The 21,031-nt window shown below is 62.1% G+C and overlaps 1 protein-coding gene across 1 annotated transcript; it reads left to right on the plus strand.

Moving 5' to 3' along the window:
* The first annotated feature begins 135 nt into the window (after positions 1 to 135).
* TRIP13 (thyroid hormone receptor interactor 13) lies at positions 136 to 16,529 on the plus strand. Its single transcript, XM_059416814.1, has 13 exons — positions 136 to 267; positions 703 to 868; positions 2,288 to 2,417; positions 3,640 to 3,695; positions 4,430 to 4,520; positions 5,673 to 5,745; positions 8,360 to 8,423; positions 9,215 to 9,301; positions 9,542 to 9,648; positions 11,486 to 11,639; positions 14,025 to 14,137; positions 15,168 to 15,237; positions 15,602 to 16,529. Exons 1-13 carry the CDS (start codon positions 176 to 178, stop codon positions 15,695 to 15,697), a joined length of 1,299 nt encoding a protein of 432 aa, XP_059272797.1. The 5' UTR covers positions 136 to 175; the 3' UTR covers positions 15,698 to 16,529.
* Positions 16,530 to 21,031: the final 4,502 nt, after the last annotated feature.

Here is a 21,031-nt window from a genome sequence, read left to right on the forward strand (position 1 = left end):
GAGGTCGCGGCGCCGCGGCCGGAAGTCGCCGCGGCCGGAAGTCGCCCCGCCCGGAAGTCGCCCCGCCCGGAAGTCGCGCCGGCGCGCAGCGCTTCCGGGTCAGGGGGCGGCGCGCGGCCCTTTCGAGCGCGGGCGGCGGCGGCGCGGGGCGCGAGCAGGAGGCGGCGGCGGCGCCATGGACGAGGCCGTGGGCGACCTGAAGCAGGCGCTGCCGTGCGTGGCCGAGGCGCCGACCGTGCACGTGGAGGTGCACCAGCGCGGCGGCAGGTGAGCGCCGGGCCGGGGGCCGCGGGGGAGACCCTCCCCGAGCTGCCTGCGCCCGGGGCCCGGTCCGGGGCGCCGAGGGTCGCCGGGAGGAGGGAGCCGGGGTCCCAGGGCCAGCGGGGGTCCTGGCAGCCTCCGTGCCGCCCTGGGAGCCTCAGGGTTTCCTCAGGAGCGACCCGGGCCTCGGGCTCCTGCGCCAGGACGTCCTGGGCTCGGGGCGGGGCGGGGGGTCCTTCCCCTCGGGGTCGCCAGAGTCCGGTGCCGGCCCACGTCCGCGCGTCCCCGCCGCTCCCCGCCGCTCCCCGCGCCTGGCCCCGGGCCCTGGGGGTGCTGACCCACCTGCCGGTCAGCTGCGGCGCGGGAGCCACGGCCGCGGCCGGTCTCGGGCGGCGAGACGCGGGCATCGGGGCTGAGCGCTGTGTCCCGCCGCTGTCCCAGCACCGCGAAGCAGGAGGACATAAAGCAGAGCGTCCGGAAGCTGCTCAACAGACATAGCATCGTGTTCGGGGACTACACGTGGACCGAGTTCGACGAGCCCTTCCTGGCCAGGCACGTGCAGTCCGTGGCCATCGTCGACACGGAGTTGAAGGCGAAAGACCCGCAGGTACCGACCGCGTCCGCCGTGCGGAGGGCTCCTGGCTGGTCCGCGGCGCGCGCGGTCTGGATCCCGGGCTCCTGGGCGCGCTCGGGCCGCGCTGGGCGCAGACTTCACCTCCGAGACAGCGCGGAAACAAAGACGCATCGTGGACGCGGACGTCCCTGCCGCTTCGCTGGCCCGCGGCCCGAAGCTGGCTGGCGAACCTGTGGGCTCGTCCGACGGGCACGGCGCTGGGAAAGGCCAGGGGCTGCGAGTAGGTGCGCCCCCGCGTCAGGGCGCCCGCAGCACAGTCGGGGCACAGATGGAAGCAGAGGCCAGCGGCGGGCCGTGGGGTGCTGGGCTCTGCTGCTGAGAGCCCCCTGGCCGCTCCCTGTTCTTGAGGTCAGCGACCGGCGTGCTCGGGGAGTGTAGGGCCCTAGGAGGCAGGGGGTGCGGCTGCAGAGAGGGGCTTTCCTTCTGGAAGTCTTCCTCTGGCCCACCTGGTGGACGGCGGCGCCACCAGCTGCGTGTGACAGGGTGAGTACGTCGGGGTGTTTCTGTCCCTTTGAGAACAAGCCCGGCGTCTCTCTCGGGTACATGCATCACCGGTATCTCCGTGGTTCGTGTCTCATAAAGAGTCCGTTTGGAAGAATTGCTTTGGCACTGAAATTGTGCGTGCAGGGTGGGCCTCCGTTCATACACGGGCACTGACGCCGGTGGCCTGCTCGGCTTTGTCTGCCCTACCTGGTTTCGGCCAGCCCGCAGCGAGCGGAAGAGCTTTCCGCAGGCGGACGCAGCACGGGTTAACCAGAACCAGAACAACAGCTTAGCGCTCTCACCGTGGACTCGCAGGTTCAGCTAGGAGAATCTCAACAGCAGCTGTGTAGTTCTGTGAAGTGACGTGAGTGACGTTCTGTATGCGTCGTTGGTAGGAGCTGCTGGTTTGGAATATCTCAGTTTCCCTCAGTCAGGCTTTGGCTAAAGGAGCGCTCCGTCCGCCCCACGCGGCAGTGGGAAAGCTCGCGCTAGGTCCCTGTCTGCGGGCAGAAGACGTTTCCGAGCCCTGCTGCAGCCCTGCTGCGGGACGGCGCACCCAGAGACCTCTGCGGGCCAATACGGGTGGCACGTCCCAGACCAGAACGTGGGTGAGGTCGGACGTGGGGGCTTTGGTGGTCTTCGTTCTTTGTTTTTTGTGTTTTTCAACAAACATGTGACTTTCATGATTCCGAGTAACCACGAAGTCCTTTCTTGGGTAGAGAGGGGGAGTGTTTGGGAAGTGCTAATGCTAACCCTGAGCACCATAGATTTTTGTACCTGTTCTAGGAGCTGGTTTCTGACGGGCGTGCTTGATCTTTGTGGACGTTACCTCCTAACTCTGATGGCTAGAATCAGGGGCGAGTTGTTTGCAGTGTGTGGGGCTTTACTTGGTGTCCCTTCTTGCCACAGCCCATCGATCTGGGCGCCTGCACAGTCGCGCTGCACGTCTTCCAGCTGAACGAGGGCGGCCCCAGCAGTGAGACTCTGGAGGAGGAGTCGGAGAACATCACTGCCGCAAGCCACTGGGTCCTGCCTGCAGGTGTGTGACAGTGAGGGCGGGCGGGCCACCCCCGAGACACACGGGCAGACGTTGGCACGCGGCCCGGGCTCTCCAAGTCCGTTAGCTGAGGACTTTGTGCGGGTCCATCTGTTCTGGAGGCTTTCAGCCTCATTTCTTGTGAGATGGGAAGCGGATCGCAAGAGAGGACCGTGGAGATCTCCACTGTAGGCCTGTGTTCCTTCGGGCAGGGCCCTCGAAGATGGTGCTAACTGAGAAAAAGAAGGGGCTCTTTTCCGGCCCAGCTGATCACCTTCCTCCTGCCTTTTCTTTGCTTCTCCAAGGACTTTGTCGTGTTCTAGCAGGCAGAGTCCTGGGGCGAAGCCAGTCCTTGGGGCTACGTCTGAGGTCCTGACAGCTGGTCTAGACCTTTCGCTGCCCTGCCCAAGTGCTGGCCGGTGGGGTGAGTGGTGGGTCTGGGTCTGTGCTCATGGCAGAAGTGTGGGTCCACAGAAGGTAATTACGTGTGGTGACGTGACAGGAAACTGTCTCTGTACTCCGCTTAATTATCTGTCAAAAGTTACGTGACTGGCAATTACTTAGCCCCTTTAATTTTAAGAAGAACTCAAATCCAGGATGTCTGGGTAGCTCAGTGGGTTAAGCCTCTGCCTTCGGCTCAGGTCATGATCCTCAGGGTCCTGGGATGGAGCCCTGCATCGGGCTCTCTGCTCAGTGAGGAACCTGCTTCTCCCTCTGACCCCCCCCCCAATGTTCCATCTTTCTCTTTCATTCTCTTTCTCAAGTAAGTGAATAAAATCTTGAAAAGTAATAATTAAAAGAATATGAAAAGATATTCAGCACCATGAGTTACCAGGGAAATGCAAATTAAAACCACAATTATAGGGGCACCTGGGTGGCTCAGTGGGTTAAAGCCGCTGCCTTCGGCTCAGGTCATGATCTCAGGGTCCTGGGATCGAGTCCCGCATCGGGCTCTCTGCTCACCAGGGAGCCTGCTTCCCCCTCTCTCTCTCTCTGCCTCTCTGCCGACCTGTGATCTCTGTCAAATAAATAAGAAAAACCTTAGGAAAAAAAAAAAGCAGCATTGCAACATTAAGAAAAAATTTTAAAATTCCGCCTGCCTGTAAGGAGAGCCTGAGCCAGCCACGTGTGGAGCAGTGGAGGATGTCAGTGGCTCAGAGCAGGCCTCCGGGGCCAGTGTAATGCTGTGTTCCTAAAATCAGGTTTGTGTTTTATTCTCTCCCAGCTGAATTCCACGGGCTTTGGGACAGCCTGGTATATGATGTGGAAGTCAAATCTCATGTAAGTTGTTTGTGCCGTTTTCTAAGGGGGCCGCTTGTTGGAGGTGGGACCCACGTGTACAGTCTTCTCCAGCATCTCAGAGCCCTTGAACTCAAATAGGCTTTGGGACCTCGGGCCCAGCAGCAGCCCGTGTCCTGCATACCCGTCCTCTAGGGTTGCTCCCCAGCAGAGCTGGTCCCTGGGGGGAGAAAGGTGCCTGGTGTGAGACAAGTGTGATTGGACTGTGCTCTTAAGAACCCAGCAGGCCTGGAGAAGCAGGGTCAGGGGGCAGATGGAGCAGGCAGGCGTGTCTGAGCAAGCACCAGCTTGTCGGAACCCTCTTCGAGGGGAAGGGTCCTGTGTGCTGCGGGGGACCCTGGAGGTCCACCCCGCATCCCCCCAGGCTGCAAGAACAGTCATGGCTGCCATCCGGGGCCCCAGTGCTGCCACTTGCCCCCCACTGTGTTGTCCCCGAGGCACGAGACACTTAGCCCATGCCAAGTCTCGTCCTTTTGTAGGATCTTAACGCTTTTAGTGAGAGTGGCCCTCGTGTTGCCCCTTATTTTTAGTTGGACAGTATAGTGGCCTGTCCTTACGTTATGAGTTTCTTAGGAGGCGTCCGCCACTGCTGCGGGCAGCTTCTGAGGGGCGGCCCAGTGCCAATGCCCCTCCTCGGGCACAGGCTCCAGTAGCGCCTCCACTGGGGGCCGCTGCCCCATCAGCACCGGTGACCGCGTCCACCTGTCTTCACGCAGCTCCTAGATTACGTGACGACGACTCTGCTGTTCTCAGACAAGAATGTCGACAGTAACCTCATCGCCTGGAACCGGGTGGTGCTGCTGCACGGTAAAGCACGGGGGGTCGTTCCTTAAACAAGACAGGCGTGAACGGGGGCCTCTGCGTGTCCCGCTGGCCTTCAAGGAGGCACCGTTGTGTTCTGATGCAGTCGGAGCTGTCCTAGAGTGTCCCTCCCTGGGAAGTGGTACAGCTCACCTTACGCTTGGCCCTTCGCTTGGCCACCCCCAGTCGCCGCCTTATGACTTCGCTGCATTATCCTCCAGCTTGTCAAGCAACTGCCTCATGCCCAAGGGCTCCTACAGGCCTTAGGGCCGAAATCGCCTCCTGCTTCTTTGTAGCGTCTTTGGAGCTTTATGGCCGCAAAGCGTGACAACCATGCTCTGGTGAATCTTCTCCAAAGAAAACCTGGGTTTGTCCTTAACGTCACCGGTTAGAAGGCAGTCGAGAGAGCCCCACAATGAAGTGGGGTGCGAAGTTAGCTCCTTCCCGGTTTGCTGCAGGCTGCCGCGCCCCCCGAGCAGCTGCAGACCTGCTCCGCACGCCGTCGTCCTCAGTTCTGAGTAGGCGACCATAGTAGTCAGCCGGCGGAATAGCACGTTACACGTTTTCTCCTCCGCCGCGGTTACATGGTGTCATTTTAATTATCGAGAGCGTGCACAGAAAGTTGGAGCAAAGGTGCCTGCGTGTCCGGACAGACGCGGGAGTTCTGCGTGTTGGTCATGTCATCCGCCGCCAGGCTCTGTGCCGAATGGCCCACGGGGCAGGGGCCCCCACCCGCTGCCATTCTGGTGTAGCGTGGGCCCCGAGGAAGTGACTGTTGTGAGAGGCGTTGGACCTCTCGCAAGGTCCCAGTGGGTTTTATAGAGGACATGTGGGGACGGCGAGGGTGTTGGTGAAGCTGCTGACCAGGAGATAGAGGGCTTGCTCGGGATGCCGAGGGGACCCCCGTGCCAGGAGGTGATGCTGTGTCGGGGCGCGGGAGCTGAGACCAGACTAGGAGGAAAAGGGAAAGACCCGCGAAGCGTGTTGCTCGCGTGGGCCGGCGTTTGTGCCGCGGGGATTCGTGAGTCCGCAGCGCTCGGGGACCAGCGTCTGTAGCGCCGAGTCCCGCTGCCTGCCTTGTGTGCCAGCCGGAGCGTGGCGGCTGTTGGAAGACACCTGCTACCATGCCGGCTTAACACATTCTCGGTTCTGTTGCAGGCCCTCCAGGAACTGGGAAGACCTCCCTGTGTAAAGCCTTAGCCCAGAAGCTGACCATCAGGCTCTCGAGCAGGTAACGTCTGGTAACCCGCGGAAGGAGAGTGGCCGGACCGGTGGCTTCTCGTTTGTGGCCCAGAGGTGTTTCACTTTCTCGCGATTTCCCCTGGCTCCGTACAGAGTCGCTGTGCTCCGAGTCAGGTGATGCACCGGCTCTGTGCCCGGCGGTGCCAAGTTAGGGCTCAGTCTTCTTGAGCTGATGGTGCTTGCTTCACAGTGAGCACGTGGTCTTTCTGGTGACGCGTTTCTGCTCTCAGGGACAGGACGCTGAGACAGCGCTTGGGACGCTCGCCACTCGTGCTGACGGTCGATGCTCTGCCGCCTGGGAGCGGAGGGCCCGAGCCTCTCGGTGGGTCTGTCTGACCCGGAGCTCGGGCTGGCTCCTCGCGTTAGACACCACGTGTCTGGGCTCCAGCCCCCCCGCCCCCACTTTCTGAGGACCCGTTCACATGCACGCTCAATTGCCTGATGCTCCACACGCCGCTGGTCATGCTTTTCGGTCTTTCTGGGTCTAGAACCTGAATCTAAAAATTTTCTGTTCCATTTTGAGCCGTTTTCCAAAATATCTAATCTTTTTTTTTTTTAAGGATTTTATTTATTTGGCAGAGACACCGCGAGAGAAGGAGAACACAAGCGGGGGAGGGGAGGAGCAGGGTCCCCGCCGAGCAGGGAGCCCCGTGTGGGGCTCGATCCCAGGACCATGACCTGAGCCCAAGGCGGACGCCCAACGACTGAGCCACCCACGCGCCCCTCTAATCTGCTTTTAATTCTATCCAGCAACATCTCTCCGAGAGTTTATTTTTCCCTCTGAAGGTTCCGCTTGCTTCCTTTTATACTTTGCCATTCTCCGACGCCTTGTGCTTGCTGCAGCGCTCGAGCCGGCGAGCAGCCGCCGTGTCGCCTTCTTCCCCGCTGGTCCCGTTGCTGCCTTGCGTGCCGAGTCTCTGCTGCCGGCGGCTCTCCTGCCGTGGGGTCCGTTTCGGCTTCTCATCTAGTCAGCGAAGCTCCGATTGAATGCAGACCTTGTTTCTGTTGGCTTGTCTTCTGCTGGGCATTCCGGTGACCCGGTGCGAGTTGAAGCCTTGCTGCAGAGGAGTCTGCACTGAAGGTGGAAGTGAGGCCCTTCCGGGATCTCCGTGGAGCACCCCAGTCAGAGCAGGTCCTGTCCAGCTTGGCCGTTGGGAACATGAACGTCCCAGCTACGACCACCCAGAACCGCGCGGCCCACAGCTCTCCAGCCTCCTGGGATTTCCGTTTTGTCACGTGCCTGAGTGTTCAGGAAAGACCCGGAAGGACCCCGAGATGGTTGCTGGGGTTTTCTCCTACATCTCCACGTCCCCTTGAGCTTGCCTGCAGCCTCCACTGCCTCAGGCTCCTTGAACTCAGGCCTCTGGGTCCAAGTTGGCGTAGTGGCTGCACACGTGTTGGCAGTTGTGGTTGGAAGGGACCGCAGGCAGAGAGCCCAGGCAGCTGTAGGGCTCCGTCACATCCCATGTGGGGTGACAGTCGTCCATGCCTGCCGGCCAGTCCCTTCCAAACACCATTGTGATTTTTGTCTCGTTTTCTGGTTGATGCGGAGGGTTACTCGGTGCTCGTTGCTCAGTGGACTTCAGAGGAGAGACTCCGTGAGGCGCACGTTCCTCTGTCACGCCGCTTTTCAGACGCGTCCCCTGGGGGCTTTTACGTTGGGAAATTGCTCTGCGTCTACACTTGTGTGTCTGTGCCCTGGTCCGTGCTTGGCAGCTGGGCTTGTCCAGACCTCCTGAAATGCACCACGTTTTAAAGATCTTTTGGGGCGGTGTCCTAAGACAGCGGAGGCTGAACGTGTTGCTACAAGAAACACTACTCTCTAAAGCACATCTGAAAACGCACGTTTAGTTTTTGGCTTAGAAGTTGTGAAAAGAAACCTTAGCGAAGCTTCGATGCTCATCTTGTCGAAAGGCTTTCGAATTAAACTGTAATATTCGACCCAATCTTGATTTCGTTAGGTTGTCTCTCCCCTTCCCTCTTTTGGAAAAAGAATCAGCAAACGGAAAGCCGAGTGTAATAGTTTGAGAGTGATGGTTTTCCTTGTGCGGACTTCCGTTGTGCCAAGGACCTGGCTCGGCTTCCCTTCTGCCCCGGCCACCTCCCGTGTGCGCGGGTTTCCAGCCGCATGTGCTGAGCTTGTCTCGGGGCGTCTGGGCACCCCCGGGCTCAGGATATCATGGTGTGCTGGGAAACATCGTCCCACTCGTGGCGGTTTTAGAGAAGGAGGAGACCTGTTCCGCTCTGTCCAAGACTCACGACGACTACGATTTGTCTTGCCTGCCTCGTGGCTGCTGGTGATTCTTCTCACCGCGTTAGGGCTGGGGATTACGGGTAGAAGTGAGAGTTTACTCTCGCTCTGATTCAAATGAAGATGTTATTCAGAAGCCTGCGTTCGCTTCGCTCGGGACCCCCAGCTGCACGCCAGTAGGTTTTCATAATTACTTGAGCCCTCGCGTCGTCTTGAGGTGACTCACGATTACCAGGAGCCTCGCTAGGCAGCACGACTTAACCAGTGAGCGGGCTGTGCTGAAGAAGGAGCGGTTGCCCCAGGGGTACCCGATTTGTGAACAGACTGTCTTAACTCTGTTTTCTCCTCCCAGGTACCGGTACGGCCAGCTGATTGAAATAAACAGCCACAGTCTCTTTTCCAAGTGGTTCTCGGAAGTAAGTATTAGCGTGACTTCTGCCCCGCAGGCTCGCCAGGTGTGTGGGTGGACAGGGTCCCCTGTACAGGCCAGCTTTCTCCTCCGAGAACTTGAGAAATAGGTACCACGTGACAGCGTGGCTGACTCCAGGGTCAGAGGGGAGCTCCGGAGCTAAGCGGTCCCCTGGGAATAGTGTGAGGCCTGAGAGGGTCCTCGGCTGGTCTCAGCCATACTTTCAGGTGGGACAGACACTCAGCTTTCCCTCGGGGAGGGAGCCTCGCTCTGGCAAGGGCCGCAACCTCCACTGAGCACGCTCTTGGGGCCCTGAGCCTCCTTGCTGTCTTAGAATCGCGCCACTTGGCCCAGGTGACGTTGTAGGTGCCCCTCGGCACGGAACGCCGCCCCGGCCGCTGTGTCAGGAGATCCGTCTGGTGGGCAGTGAGCCAGGACGGAGCACTCGTAAGGCGCGTGCCTGCTGGCTGTGTGTCTGCGTCGGAGCCGTCTTGTTCCCGGTCGTGGGACGGCAGGGGAGGGGAAGGAGGAAGCGCGCCGAGTGGGAGGCGACGCCAGGTGTCCTGGAGCCGGGCCGGCGCGGGTTCCGGCGCGCTGTCCCTGCACGTGGAGCAGGGCCAGGCGGCATGGGGGTCGGCCTCCTTCTGTGTGGCCCTGGCTTCCTGGGTTCAGAGTTTCTCCTGGGGCCGTCCGGAGGCAGTGGGCCCAGACTGTGGCTGGGCGGGGACCGTGGGTGCGCGAGAGCACCGGGCAGCCTGACGGGTGCAAGCCGCCACTGGAGAGCTGTTCTGCTTCCAGAGCGGCAAGCTGGTAACCAAGATGTTCCAGAAGATTCAGGACTTGATCGACGACAAGGACGCTCTGGTGTTTGTGCTGATTGACGAGGTACGTGCGTCTGGCCATCACACCTGTGACTGAAGCAGATCCCAGCGCTGGCTCAGCCCGGCCTCCGCCCAGCACCCGCCCCGCTGCGCACTCGCCCTCGGCCTCCCGCGCGACCGGCTTCTGGCTCCGCGGGCGCACACACAGCTCTCCACTTGCTCCCCGCGAGCTTGGTCGGTGCGGCTGCCGGCGGCCCGTGGGGCCAGGCGCCGCCCTCTGCCTCCTGTTGTCCCACCCCCACAGGTGGAGAGCCTCACGGCTGCCCGCAACGCCTGCAGGGCCGGCACCGAGCCTTCGGACGCCATACGCGTGGTCAATGCCGTCCTGACCCAGATTGACCGGATCAAGAGGTGACACTGACCGGGGCACAGGGGGGCCACGCGAGGGTGGGAGGCGCCCGCACACGAGACCTTCCTTCCGGCTCTTCCGACTGGAAGCTCCGCTGCCACCAAGTCTGCTCTGCCTCGCCCGCCCGAGGCCGTGTGTGTGCCCGCTGCAGCCCGTAGCCGTGCAGGACTTGGAACTACTGAAGTCGTAGCGCAGACCTCGTGCCGGAAACTCACGGCCGCGGAAAAGCGCGGGATGGAGTGAAACGTGACGCGCGCAAGCTCATTGGCACTGAAGGGCTACAACGGGCAGGTGGACGTTACCTTCATGCCCTTCGTGGCGCCGGACTCCCTGTGGCACAGCCCAGCCTTGCAGGTCCGGAGCCTGTGGTCGGTGTAGCCTAGGCTGGTCCCGCTTGAGGAGAGACTCCTAATAAGCGGACTCACAGGGAAGCAGTGTCCACTCCAGAGCCCCTCTGCGCTCTCTGCAGCGTTCCGCCGGCCGCTCCGCTGCCCACAGCTCTCACAGTCCTGGGGTGCTGTCCTACACCGAGGGTGCCGGACCCCAGTGCAGTGCTCGGAAGCGAGCTTGCTACATACGGACTCGCAGGGAACTGACTTCACTAAGGGCCGTTAGCCCAGGCCTTCGGCGTATCTTCACCACCGAGAGGCTCTGACTTCTCTAGACGCGGCTCTCAGGGTTGGCTGTGGGGGCCGCTCGCTCCCACCCTGCGGCCGGCGCTGCTCCTCCTGTCTCTGCTCCTGCGCCTTCAGCGGCGGGCTGTGCTCTCTCCGGAGTTTTCTACAGCATCTGACCCCTGACGTCCCTCCCCTGCCTCCACTCCCAGACCACCTCCGCTTCTGCCGCCGGCCTCTGCTCTCATCTCTCTTTGGGCAGCCCGGGCAGCCGGTGCCTGGCCTTGCTCACCCATCCGAGGCCTGCGGGGCCACTGGACTAGGGGTCCAGCACACCCCAGCGCAGTCGCTCAGCTCCGAAGCCCCCATTTCCAGGGCTCCTGCTGCAGGGAAGGCTTCGTCATACAACCATGCTCGAGCCGACCCCTTCCTGTTGCCGGCGGCTGTGGGCTCGGGGGGGGGACATGTGGGCCTTTGGTTTCCCTCATACTTCCCTGTCGCCTTCACGCTCCCTGTCCAGGCTCCTCAAGATGGCCTTTCCAGGCCTGCCTTTGTGTGGCTCTGACACCCTGGGCTCCTAAGACCCCTGCACTCCTCACCCCTCCCTCGCTCACTCCTGCTCACCCTGTGCTGTGCACCTGTTGCCAGACACCAGGTAAAACCTGGCCCTTCCAGGGGCTCCCCTGGCCAGGTAGCTTCCTGCGGCCTGTGTGTGCGCCCACCACGGGCCCCGGGGGAGCCCTGCTGCATCCCCGACCCTGAGCCCCCTGGGCTGGGAAGCGTGCTCCCCAGGGTGCCTCGGGCCTGCTCTGTGCTGGTGCACGTCAGTGAGCGGCGAGGCAGCCGCGTTCTCTCGCACAGAGCTTAGAAGCTAAAGGGGAGAGCAGCTGGTGCCTGGGATCAGCCGTTCAGCTCCACAGTGCACGGGGGCGCGAGAGCCATCAGGACTCTGCACACGACTCAGTTTGACCGCGCCACGGTTGAGGGAGGGAGGGAATAAGGGAGTGGGAGTCCGGGAGAACTTTCTGGAAGTCTGAGGAGCACAGGGTCTGCTTGGTGCACTGTGTTACAGCCGAGAGAGCTTGGTGGGAGCTGGGGATCCCACGGGCACTTGAAGACCTTGTAGCCGGCTAGGACGCTGGCCGAACGCCGGAAGCTTCACGGGACAGCACGCAAGGGAGTCACTGAGGCACTTGGGGGCTGACCCGCGCTCTTCTGTTTTTAGGCACTGCAATGTGGTGATTCTGACCACTTCCAACATCACGGAGAGGATCGACGTGGCCTTCGTGGACAGGGCTGACATCAGGCAGTACATCGGACCTCCCTCTGCGGCAGCCATCTTCAAGATCTACCTCTCCTGCTTGGAAGAGCTGATGAAGGTGCTGGGTGCCTCCTCACACCTCTCGCCGCCGAGTTTTCCTGGTTTTGCCCTCCCTGACGCAGCTCAGAATAGCTCACTGCGACCTGGAGGGGGCCCCCAAATGTGGCGCTACGGTCTCTGGCCGAAAGCTGCAGCTGTTCCTGGCAGGCGGAGCTGTTAGTTGAAACTGTGGCCGCCGACTCAGTATTTTTGTTCTTTTGGCACAAAACGATGATCATGACCATTTGGTCTACCGACCTGCAAGGGATGAGTGGGCGGGGGGGGGGGGGGGGGTCCGGCTGCAGTAGCCTGCCGGCTTGTGCCAGTCCACAGGGAGACCTCCTGACTGGAGATCACAGCCCACAGGGAGGTCATCCGGGCGGGAGGTCGCAGCCCACAGGGAGGTCATCCCGGGCCGGAGATCGCAGCCCACAGGGAGGTCATTCCGGGCTGGAGGTTGCAGCCCACAGGGAGGTCATCCGGACGGGAGGTCGCAGCCCACAGGGAGGTCATTCCGGGCGGGAGGTCGCAGCCCACAGGGAGGTCATCCGGACGGGAGGTCGCAGCCCACAGGGAGGTCATCCGGGCCGGAGGTTGCAGCCCACAGGGAGTCATTCCGGGCCGAAGGTCGCAGCCCATAGGGAGGTCATCCCGGGCTGGAGGTCGCAGCCCACAGGGAGGTCATTCCGGGCGGGAGGTCGCAGCCCACAGGGAGGTCATTCCGGGCCGGAGGTCGCAGCCCACAGGGAGGTCATTCCGGGCCGAAGGTCGCAGCCCACATGGAGGTCATTCCGGGCCGGAGGTCGCAGCCCACAGGGAGGTCATCCAGGCCAGAGGCCATAGTTCATAGGGAGACCTGACGGTTGGTCGTCATTTGCAGGGAGGTCATCCGGGCCGGAGGTCCTAGTTTCTAGGAAGTTCATCCTGAGGAGGTGGTCATTTACAGGGTGTCATTGGCTGTGGTGTTAATGTCCCTTCGGTCCTGTTTTCTGAGAGCAGCCATGAGCACGATAACACTCGGTCTTGTATGAACGACTTCAGCAGGGATGGGCCATGTGCCCGGGTGCTAGGAGCTCTGGCGTGGGCACAGCGGGCTCCAGGCAGACGGTACCTGCTGCGGGGTTCACGCTCCTCACACCGTGGAGTCCGGGAATTGTGTAGGGAGCGAGCCGGCCGGCAGGCGGGACGTACGTGGTGCTGGTGTCTCTGTAACCAGGAGGTGAGAGTGGGCCTGGCCTCGCAGACGATGCCCCAATGCCCTCAGCGAGGACGCCACAGCTTGTGACGGGGTGGGAGAGCTGTCGTGGCGGCCGCATCCCATGCTGCTGTTCGCTGGCGTGGCGGAAGGGAGGGGCCCCGTGGAGCTTTGACGCGGGGCCCCGAGAGAACTGCCAAAAGCGTCGCCCCTGAGAAGTTAGCGTGATGGGACCTGCTGGCGGTCTTGCTCGCACGGGGCCTGGCACCCAGGAGACGTTCGCACGTTTAGCCCAACATAACGGACTTTTTCTGGGAGCTCGGCGTGTGGGGTAGGGGTGTTTCTTGGGTGGTGTACAGGAAATTCAGATGTCCGATGACGTCGTGGAGATCTGGTCAGTCCTGACGGCTGTTGCTCGTGACTGGCCCACTCTGTCAGGACCTGGCAGTTCTGGCGTGCGCCTGGGTGGCCTGTGTCGCTGGGAGGGGTGGGGGGCCGTCGCAGGAAGGCTGAGGGGGGTCACTAGAAGGCTGAGAATCCTCCCACACAAACCCTGTTTTTTAAATTTACCCACAGCCTTAAGCAAAGCTCCAGAACTTACAGAGAAAGCCACTTGTTGTGTTCTTTCCCGGTTTCTGAGTCGAAAGAGTTCACGTTCAGAGTCATTTGGTAGCGGTCACTGAGCACGCTGACCTGTGAACGCGGCCCCTTGGCAGAGCGTCCCATGTGCAGACACGTGGCCTGGGCAGGAACTCAGGGCCCAGATCCAGCCTCGGGCTGTGCCGTTGCCCCACACAACAGCCTGACCTTAAAAACACCCAGTGGAGACTGTCCTGGAAAGGCAGGCCAAGTCCCGGTTCCTGGGCCCAACTCTGCTCCACGGGGCTATGCTGAACCACTGAAACCCATTACCAGCCTCAGCGCCTCCACGGCCCTCCCTTTCCTGACACGTGAAGACACATCTTGGCTGAGAACACGGAGAGGCTGGGCCACGGCGTGTCTCTGAGATGTGTTTTGTCGTTGGCGTTCTCACCTGCGTTGAGGGAGCAGGGGCGCGTGTAGGAGCGAGAGGGAGCGGCCTGGTCCGGGCCTTCTGTGCCTGCGTTTCTGTGAGGGGTGCGGCTGCCTGCTCTCTGGGGACTGTCCCAGTGGCTGACGGTGTGCACTCTGCCCCGTGGGCCTGGCGCTGACGCCCTTCTCTGTCCCCAGTGTCAGATCATATACCCTCGCCAGCAGCTGCTGACCCTCCGGGAGCTGGAGATGATCGGCTTCATCGAAAACAACGTGTCCAAGTTGAGCCTCCTTTTGAGTGAAATTTCAAGGTGTGAGTTGACGTCGTGTCTGTAACCAGAGAAGCGTGTCTGTCACGGTGGTGGGCAGTTGTAGCTGACCGGAGCAGCCTGGGCTAGCGGTGCGGGGTCGCAGGACAGGGAATTGGTTCCAGAGGCATGTGTCGCATACGTGCCAGGAGGGCTTCGAGAGCCCTCTGCCACCCCGGCCCCGGGTTCCTGGCCAGAGGGTGGAGGGCAGCTGCCCTCCAAGAGGCGGCTTTAGGAAACAGAAAACAGTGCTGTGCGTCTCTCTGAAAAGAGAAGACATTCGCATTAAGGCTGTCTTGACACACTGGTGATTTCTTAAACGGTCTTTGTTCAAGTTGTACAAACGTGCAGGAAGAAAAGACTGGAAGCTTCTGTCCGAGTGCCGACCTCCGAGTGCTATGCTTGGGGCTCCGGGGAGTAACGGAGAGCACAGGGCTCCTGGCCCCAGGCAGCAGGAGGGCAGCCCCCGGCACCCTGGGGACAGCCGCTGGCGTGCAGGGGCCAGAGCCCGCAGCACTGTCGCCTCAGATGGCGTGGGTGCCCGGGACCGTGAGGAGGGGTGCGGGGAGATGGACCAGAGCCTCCGAGGTCGGAATTTGGATAAATGGGAGAGAGACGGGGATCGCCACGGAGCCGTGTGTGCAGGGTCTGACCGCAGAGACCAGCGGGCGCCAGGCCGTCTCCAAGCGGCGTTCTGACCAGAGGCTTTGAACCTCATTCTGCAGCTGTGAGGCTCGTGGAAGGTCTTGAGCCTTCTGGGTAGCCTGAAGAACAGATTATTTTTTGGATAATCTGTTGAAGAGATTGCAACTGGTTGAGATGGGCACGGAGGGCAGCGCAGACGCGGACCGGCCTGGTCCCTGGGGGAGCTGCACTGCAGGCCGCGTGCCCGCCAGGTCGTGTGCGCGCTCCGAGGCCGGGGTCACACTAGGACAGCCGCTGAAGACTGGGGGAGACCAGCCATAGGGGAAGGGACATTCAGAGATGAGGGAAACTGGCCTGAAACTGTCCCCAAACACCGCTCCGTTCACAGGAAGAGTGAGGGTCTCAGTGGCCGCGTCCTAAGAAAACTCCCTTTTCTGGCTCACGCACTGTTCGTCCAGGTGAGTCCCCGCAGCTTCCCCGCCTCCCGCACTCCGCTGTCCCCACCACCTCTCTGTGGGACAGGCTGTGGCCTCACTGGGAGCCACACAGAATGTGGCTGGGAACCTGATTTGTCTCCATGCCTAAGCGGTGGGCTCCGGGGTAGGAGGAGGACTTGGAGGCCCCAGTGGGGCCTCACACAGCCCCCAGGGCTCGCGGAGAGCCCACCCCGGGCCCTCCCTGACCCCCCTGAGGCTGCTCGCACTCAGCGGCGCCCCGCTCGCCCTGTGCTGGGGCTGCGCCCCTGCTGCCGTCCGCACACGGGGGTGCCGCCAGCGGCCCCACCGAAGCCAGGACAGCCCCCGTGCCCGTGTGTCGTTCCAGGCCCCCACCGTCACCATCGAGGGCTTCCTGCAGGCCCTGTCCCTGGCGGTGGACAAGCAGTTTGAAGAAAGGAAGAAGCTCTCGTCTTGCATTTGAGCTGAGCTCTCCGCCCGCCGCTTTCTGAGCACGACCAGCGAGTGACGTGTCTGCTCAGAGCAGCAGCTGCCGGAGTCTCCAGCACCGGCCCTGGTCTAAGGGCCAGAGCCCGCGAGGCTAAGTGGTGTTCCAAGCAGTGTGCCGTATTTACATGTTGTTAAGACCAGCGGCTGTCATTGCCGCGGTGGGGAAGGACGGCACTCCGCGTTCTGCCGTCCGGCCAGGAGCTGTCCGATGTGCTCATCCCATCCTGTGTCTGGCCCCGTGGGCAGAGAATGCTGACACACGTTTGAAAAGGGCAGTTACCGTAGCTAATTAAGAAACAAAAGGGAAACCTTATCGCCTTAAATAATAACGTAACCCTGGCATTAAGAAGGTCGGCCTCGCTGGAGACGGAAGGCAGCTTCCTGACCTGACCTTGTTTGCAGGGTGTACTGCACACATTTCAGAGGCTAATCAATAAAGAGATCCTGTTCCTATGTTCCAGAAATTGAGGGAAAACATCCCAGGTAGAACACTTTTCCCCATAATCGGTCGTGGTGCTATTTGTGAGAAAGGTGCAGCCTCGGCGTCTGGGCGACCACGGGCCACCGCCCTGGCATCCGCCACAGGCCCCAGCACGTGGCACTTCTGCCTGTCGTTCCTTCAGCGAGGCTCCTGCGGCGCGAGTGTGTGGTCACGGTGGCCATGGACACTGGCTGATCGCTGGGTCTCGTGGGTCGTTGTATTTGGGGTTGCCTGTTGTTTTGATGTTCATGGTTTATATACATTTTCAGGAACATGTTATCTTTTGTTACAGAACTTCTTAAGTATTAAAACTTTTCCCCGAGAATGTTCTCGTTCTGGTTCTCTTATCCCTTCCCAGTGCTCTCAATTTTATTGAAACGTTATTCATACGATTATTGAGCTTTTAGCCGGTTTCATGCTCTCGGGTGTAAGAGCGACTGCCTGCTGGGTGGGAATGACACCCAGAGCCGGATTCGGAGCCTGGACCCGCTCCTGTTGGACACCAGAGCCCGAGTCTGTGGTCTGCTTGAACCCCTGCAGTGGGGGTAGAAGTGGAGTCTGCAGGCACCAGGGTCGGGAGAAGAGGGGTGCACTGCGCTCCACGACTGGGGTCCCTGAGACAACTTCACCTCGTGAGTTTGCTGCTGAAATGCCTGATCCCCAGGTGCCCCGACGGAAGGAAGGGGTGGCGACCAGGCTGGTGCTGACGGGCAGAAAAACGGGGTGAGGGAGACAGGCAGGGGGAGGAGAAGCCTAGAGGGACAGACTAGGTGGGGGTGCGGCCCTAGAGCCAGGCCCTGCTGGCGGAGGACAAGCTCTAAGGGTGGGGAAGTCCACCGGACCAAAACCCATTATTGCCCAGGAAGCGACTGCTGGGGGCCTCTGCTGCGCTGCCCGCGGGCCACTAGAGGGCAGCACGGCCCGTGCGGTGGGACTGGCGGGGGGTCCCCCACCCCCACCCCCAGGCAGACCTAGTGCTTCGCAGAGGCCATCCACCCTGCCGGGCCCGGTGACCCCCTCCCTCGACCTCCCCGTGCACCATGTGTGTGTAGGGGCATGTCTGTGCCTTGGGCCGTGCGTGGGGAGGGGCCGCAGGAGCTCCGGTGCTCGGCCCGTCGTGCCTCCTCGGGGGCTGGTTCGCCCGTCGCGCACGGACGAGGGCCGTGGGCCCACCCACCTGGCCGTCCCGAGGGCCCCGCTGGAGATGGGTAGCCAGGGTGTGAGGAGGAGGTCACACCTGGGGACTGACAGGGGACACAGCCCTGGGCTCCTCCCCAGCACAGGCTGTCGTGGGCACTTTGTGAGCAGTGGCCACCCCCACCCCGGATGCTTCTCTCTGAGCGCGGCCACGCACTCCCGTGGGCGCGGGCTGGCAGAGGGGCTGTCCTGCGGCCTCACTGGTGAAACCGGCCGAGTGCTGTCCCCAGGAGCCCATGGGGGCCGTGACGTTGAACACGGGAGGGGGAGACCACACCGGCAAGGCAGCGTGTGTGACCACCTTCCGGGGCCTCTCCGGAGTCTTCCGCGTCAGGGGACGTGAGCTGTGGACCTGCGGCACCACGGACCGCCTTAGGCGTGATGCCAGGCCTGACACAGCTGTGGGGACAGGCCAGCGGGGCCACCACTTGGCCAAGCCCGAGAGAGTGCACAGCCACCGCAGGGTTCTGGCCTTGAAAGGACCAGGCAGTGAACGGACAGAGGGGACGGTCGCTCCGCTGTGCCCTTCCCGACCGCATGCTGTTGGTTTCAGTAAACTGTCGGGGTGGGTGGTCAGTTCGGAGGCTTTCTCGGGCCCCCCCCCACCCGCCGCGCAGGGGCCTCACGTAGAACGTGCTGTTTCCTTCCCAACGACACACACAGCTGGGAGATGCCGGTGGGTCCTGGGAGCGCCCGGCCCCTCCCGGCACAGGCCTGGGGCCCACCCACGCCTTCCCTGGCTGCCGTGGCTCTATGTGGCCCCACTGGGCCTCTCCAGGCCTCTAAGGGCTCCGGTGCGGTGGGTTTGCTCATCCCTTGGCTTTTTGCTGGGAGATCCAGCCTGGGGTCTTGAGGACACACCGGCAAGTCCTGAGTCACAGGCCTGTCCTTGCCCCCGGGCCCTGGTGACATCCCGGAGTCTGGCCCAGGGGCTCCCTCAGCAGCTCAGTCTCGGGCGTGATGTCTGTCCTCCCCTGGGGCCCGGCAGGTCTCCAGTTGGCTTGTGCCATTTCACCCTAGTTCCGGGGCCACTGCTGCTGTCTCAGAAGGCCCGACGAGCCTGGGGCATTTCAGTCGGGGCCGTTCACACAGATGCACTGTCCCGGGTCGCAGTCTGGGACCCCCCCCCCCAGGGCCCCGAGCCTTGGTGTCTCCACAGAACACTCAGCTGTGCGGAGTCCGGCTGCTTGACCACGGGATCCTCCGCTCTGCCGCGCGAGCTGTGCTTTCCTGAGTGTCCGGACACTCTCCGGGCCTCGGGCTCCCTCGCGGCTGCTGTCGGCGCCCTGAGCGTTCCCTTCTGCAGGACACCCCCACACCTTAGTAATGACCTCCCCGTGCCACTGTCCTTGCGTTTGTCATTCCTCCAAGCACTTCACGGATGGCTCCGGCCGGTGCCTCCCACGGCGCAAGTGCAGGTGACACAGCTGCCTCTGTCCCTGCCGGCTGAGCGCCGGCCCCCGCAGGCAGGGGCACCCCACCGGGGAGGAGGCAGGACTGGCGTGGGAGCCTTCCGATGCCAAGAAGACTCGAAGGTTTGGGCTTTGTCAGCCAACGGGGCCGCTGGAGCAAAGAGCCCATTGGCAGGGTCGCTGTCAGGAGAAAGGGCTGGTCCCTTGAACCACTCCGGGGTCAGTTAAGAACAGACACGTTTCGTGGATGCTGGCGGGAAACTCAAGACTCCCGGGTGGAAGAGGGAGGTCTCCGGCTCTCGAGGCCCAGCCCGAGTGCCATGCTCCCTTGTCCTCTTGTCCCCACAGCCCACAGGGCCGAGACCCAGGACTTAGCACAGATGTGACCTCTCTCCTGTGAGTTCTCACTTAGGACCAGAAACCTTCTCTGTCAAGTGAGGTCCCATTCGTGAGTGGACACCTGTGTTCTCTGTCGTGTGCCACCATCGTTTGGCCAGGATTCTTCGGTCCCTCCACGAGTCGCCCGTGAGCGGACAGCTCTGTCGCTGTAGGCCGTCACTTAGGGCAGCCGGCCCCCCGCTCCCGTCTCCCAAGTTCGCCGGGACCTACGACCCGCGACGGGAGACTGTGGCCAATCACATGAGCTGCCACGTCTCCTGGAGCCTTTCCTCAGACTCGTCCCTGCTGTCGCGTGGGTCCGGAGACCCTGTGACCTTACCTTCGTCGTCCTCTTCCGGGGGAGTCTCTCCTCTGTCTCCTGAGGGCCGCTGCCGCTCCGCTCGGCCCTTCCTGTCCCCTCAGAGGCAGCTGGTGACCGAACAGCCTTCTCTCCCGTCACCACCGATGACTGAACGCTCCCTCACCAGCTTACTGAATGCTCCTTTCGGGAAACTTTTTCCCCTGTTTTCCAGAGTTGTCGTTTTTGGCTGAACATGTCCCCTCGGGATTGCTGGGTCAGAGTCCATGACTGGCTCCTTTCTGTCTCTACGCCGACTTATCCCTGGGGTCAGACGCCCTCCTTCCTCCGTGATTTCTCATTCGTGCCCGGGAGCCTTCCTTCTCTGTCACCTCCATGAGGCCAGGTCACTTGGTCACGCTGCAGAGTCCCCTGGTTCCCGGAGCACGGACTCAGTCTGCCCGCGACCCTAAAGGAAAGGAGGCTCTCTCGGCCCCTCGGGTCGGGGTTCGCCAGTGGCCTGGCACAGCTGGTGTTTTGTTTTCTTTCGAGATTTTCGGAGACTCGGGCCATTTCCTGGTTGTTGTCAGTTTGCCGGGTGGCGGAGCCCACAGCTGGCTCCGGCCACTCCAGCTGGCCTGGGTCCTGGCACGTGTGAGCCCCGCGCTCTCCCAGGGGCGGGGGGACAGGAGCCCAGCCTCACGTGCGCCCCGCTGCCAGGCTGCCTGCTCCCAGAGAGGCTGGTCGGGCCTCGTAGGGACAGAGACTCGCGATCGTGACCCCACGGACCCCTGGGGCTGACCTTCCTGCTCCCAGTCGCCCAGAGCAGCAGAGCCGCCCTGAGAATGGCCAACCAGTCTGCGTCGCCAGGCACCCTCTTGGCGGGCGTGACTTCGGAGCGCAGCCAGGACTCCGCGGCCCTCCCTGCCCTCAGGGCAAGGGAAGGGGAGGCTCTCTGCCTCTGTCCGGGCACCCCCATCACGGAGGCAGGAGCCCTCCCCAGGCCTCGGCCTTCCTGTAACCCTGGGTGTCCGGTCCCGAGTCTGCTTCTTGGACTTGGCCTCTTGCAGGAGCTCGGGGACAGGGGAGGCTGGTGCGGCTCTCTTTGCCTTGTCCTGCCCTCACCCTGACTCTCCAGAAGGACCCCCTGAAGCCGCATCTCATCCTTCCTTCCCTGTCCTCCGGGACCTGGGCCGCCTGGCCTCCTGCTGGCACTGCCCCACCGTCCGGCTCCACAGAGAAGCTCCTCTCCACACGCTCTGGTCTGCAGCCTGCAGTCTCCCTTGAAGGCCCCCAGCCCCCACCTGCTCCCAGCCCTCCACCTGCCCGGTCCCCACCTGCTCCCCCCGCCGACCTGCTCTTCCCTCCCCCGCTGGACAGACAGCCTCGGTACCGCAGTGCCTGGGGTGGGCCGGCCCAGGTGTCGTGAGAAAGTTTCAGGTAGCACGGACCTCTCTTCCAGACCAACAAGACGCTGCCCATAGGCTTACACTTGGCACATTCTAGCACATACTTGGTCTCCTCCAGGTGAGGTCAGGGTTT

The sequence above is a fragment of the Mustela nigripes genome, chromosome 12 (assembly GCF_022355385.1).
Source record: "Mustela nigripes isolate SB6536 chromosome 12, MUSNIG.SB6536, whole genome shotgun sequence".
NCBI lineage: Eukaryota > Metazoa > Chordata > Mammalia > Carnivora > Mustelidae > Mustela > Mustela nigripes.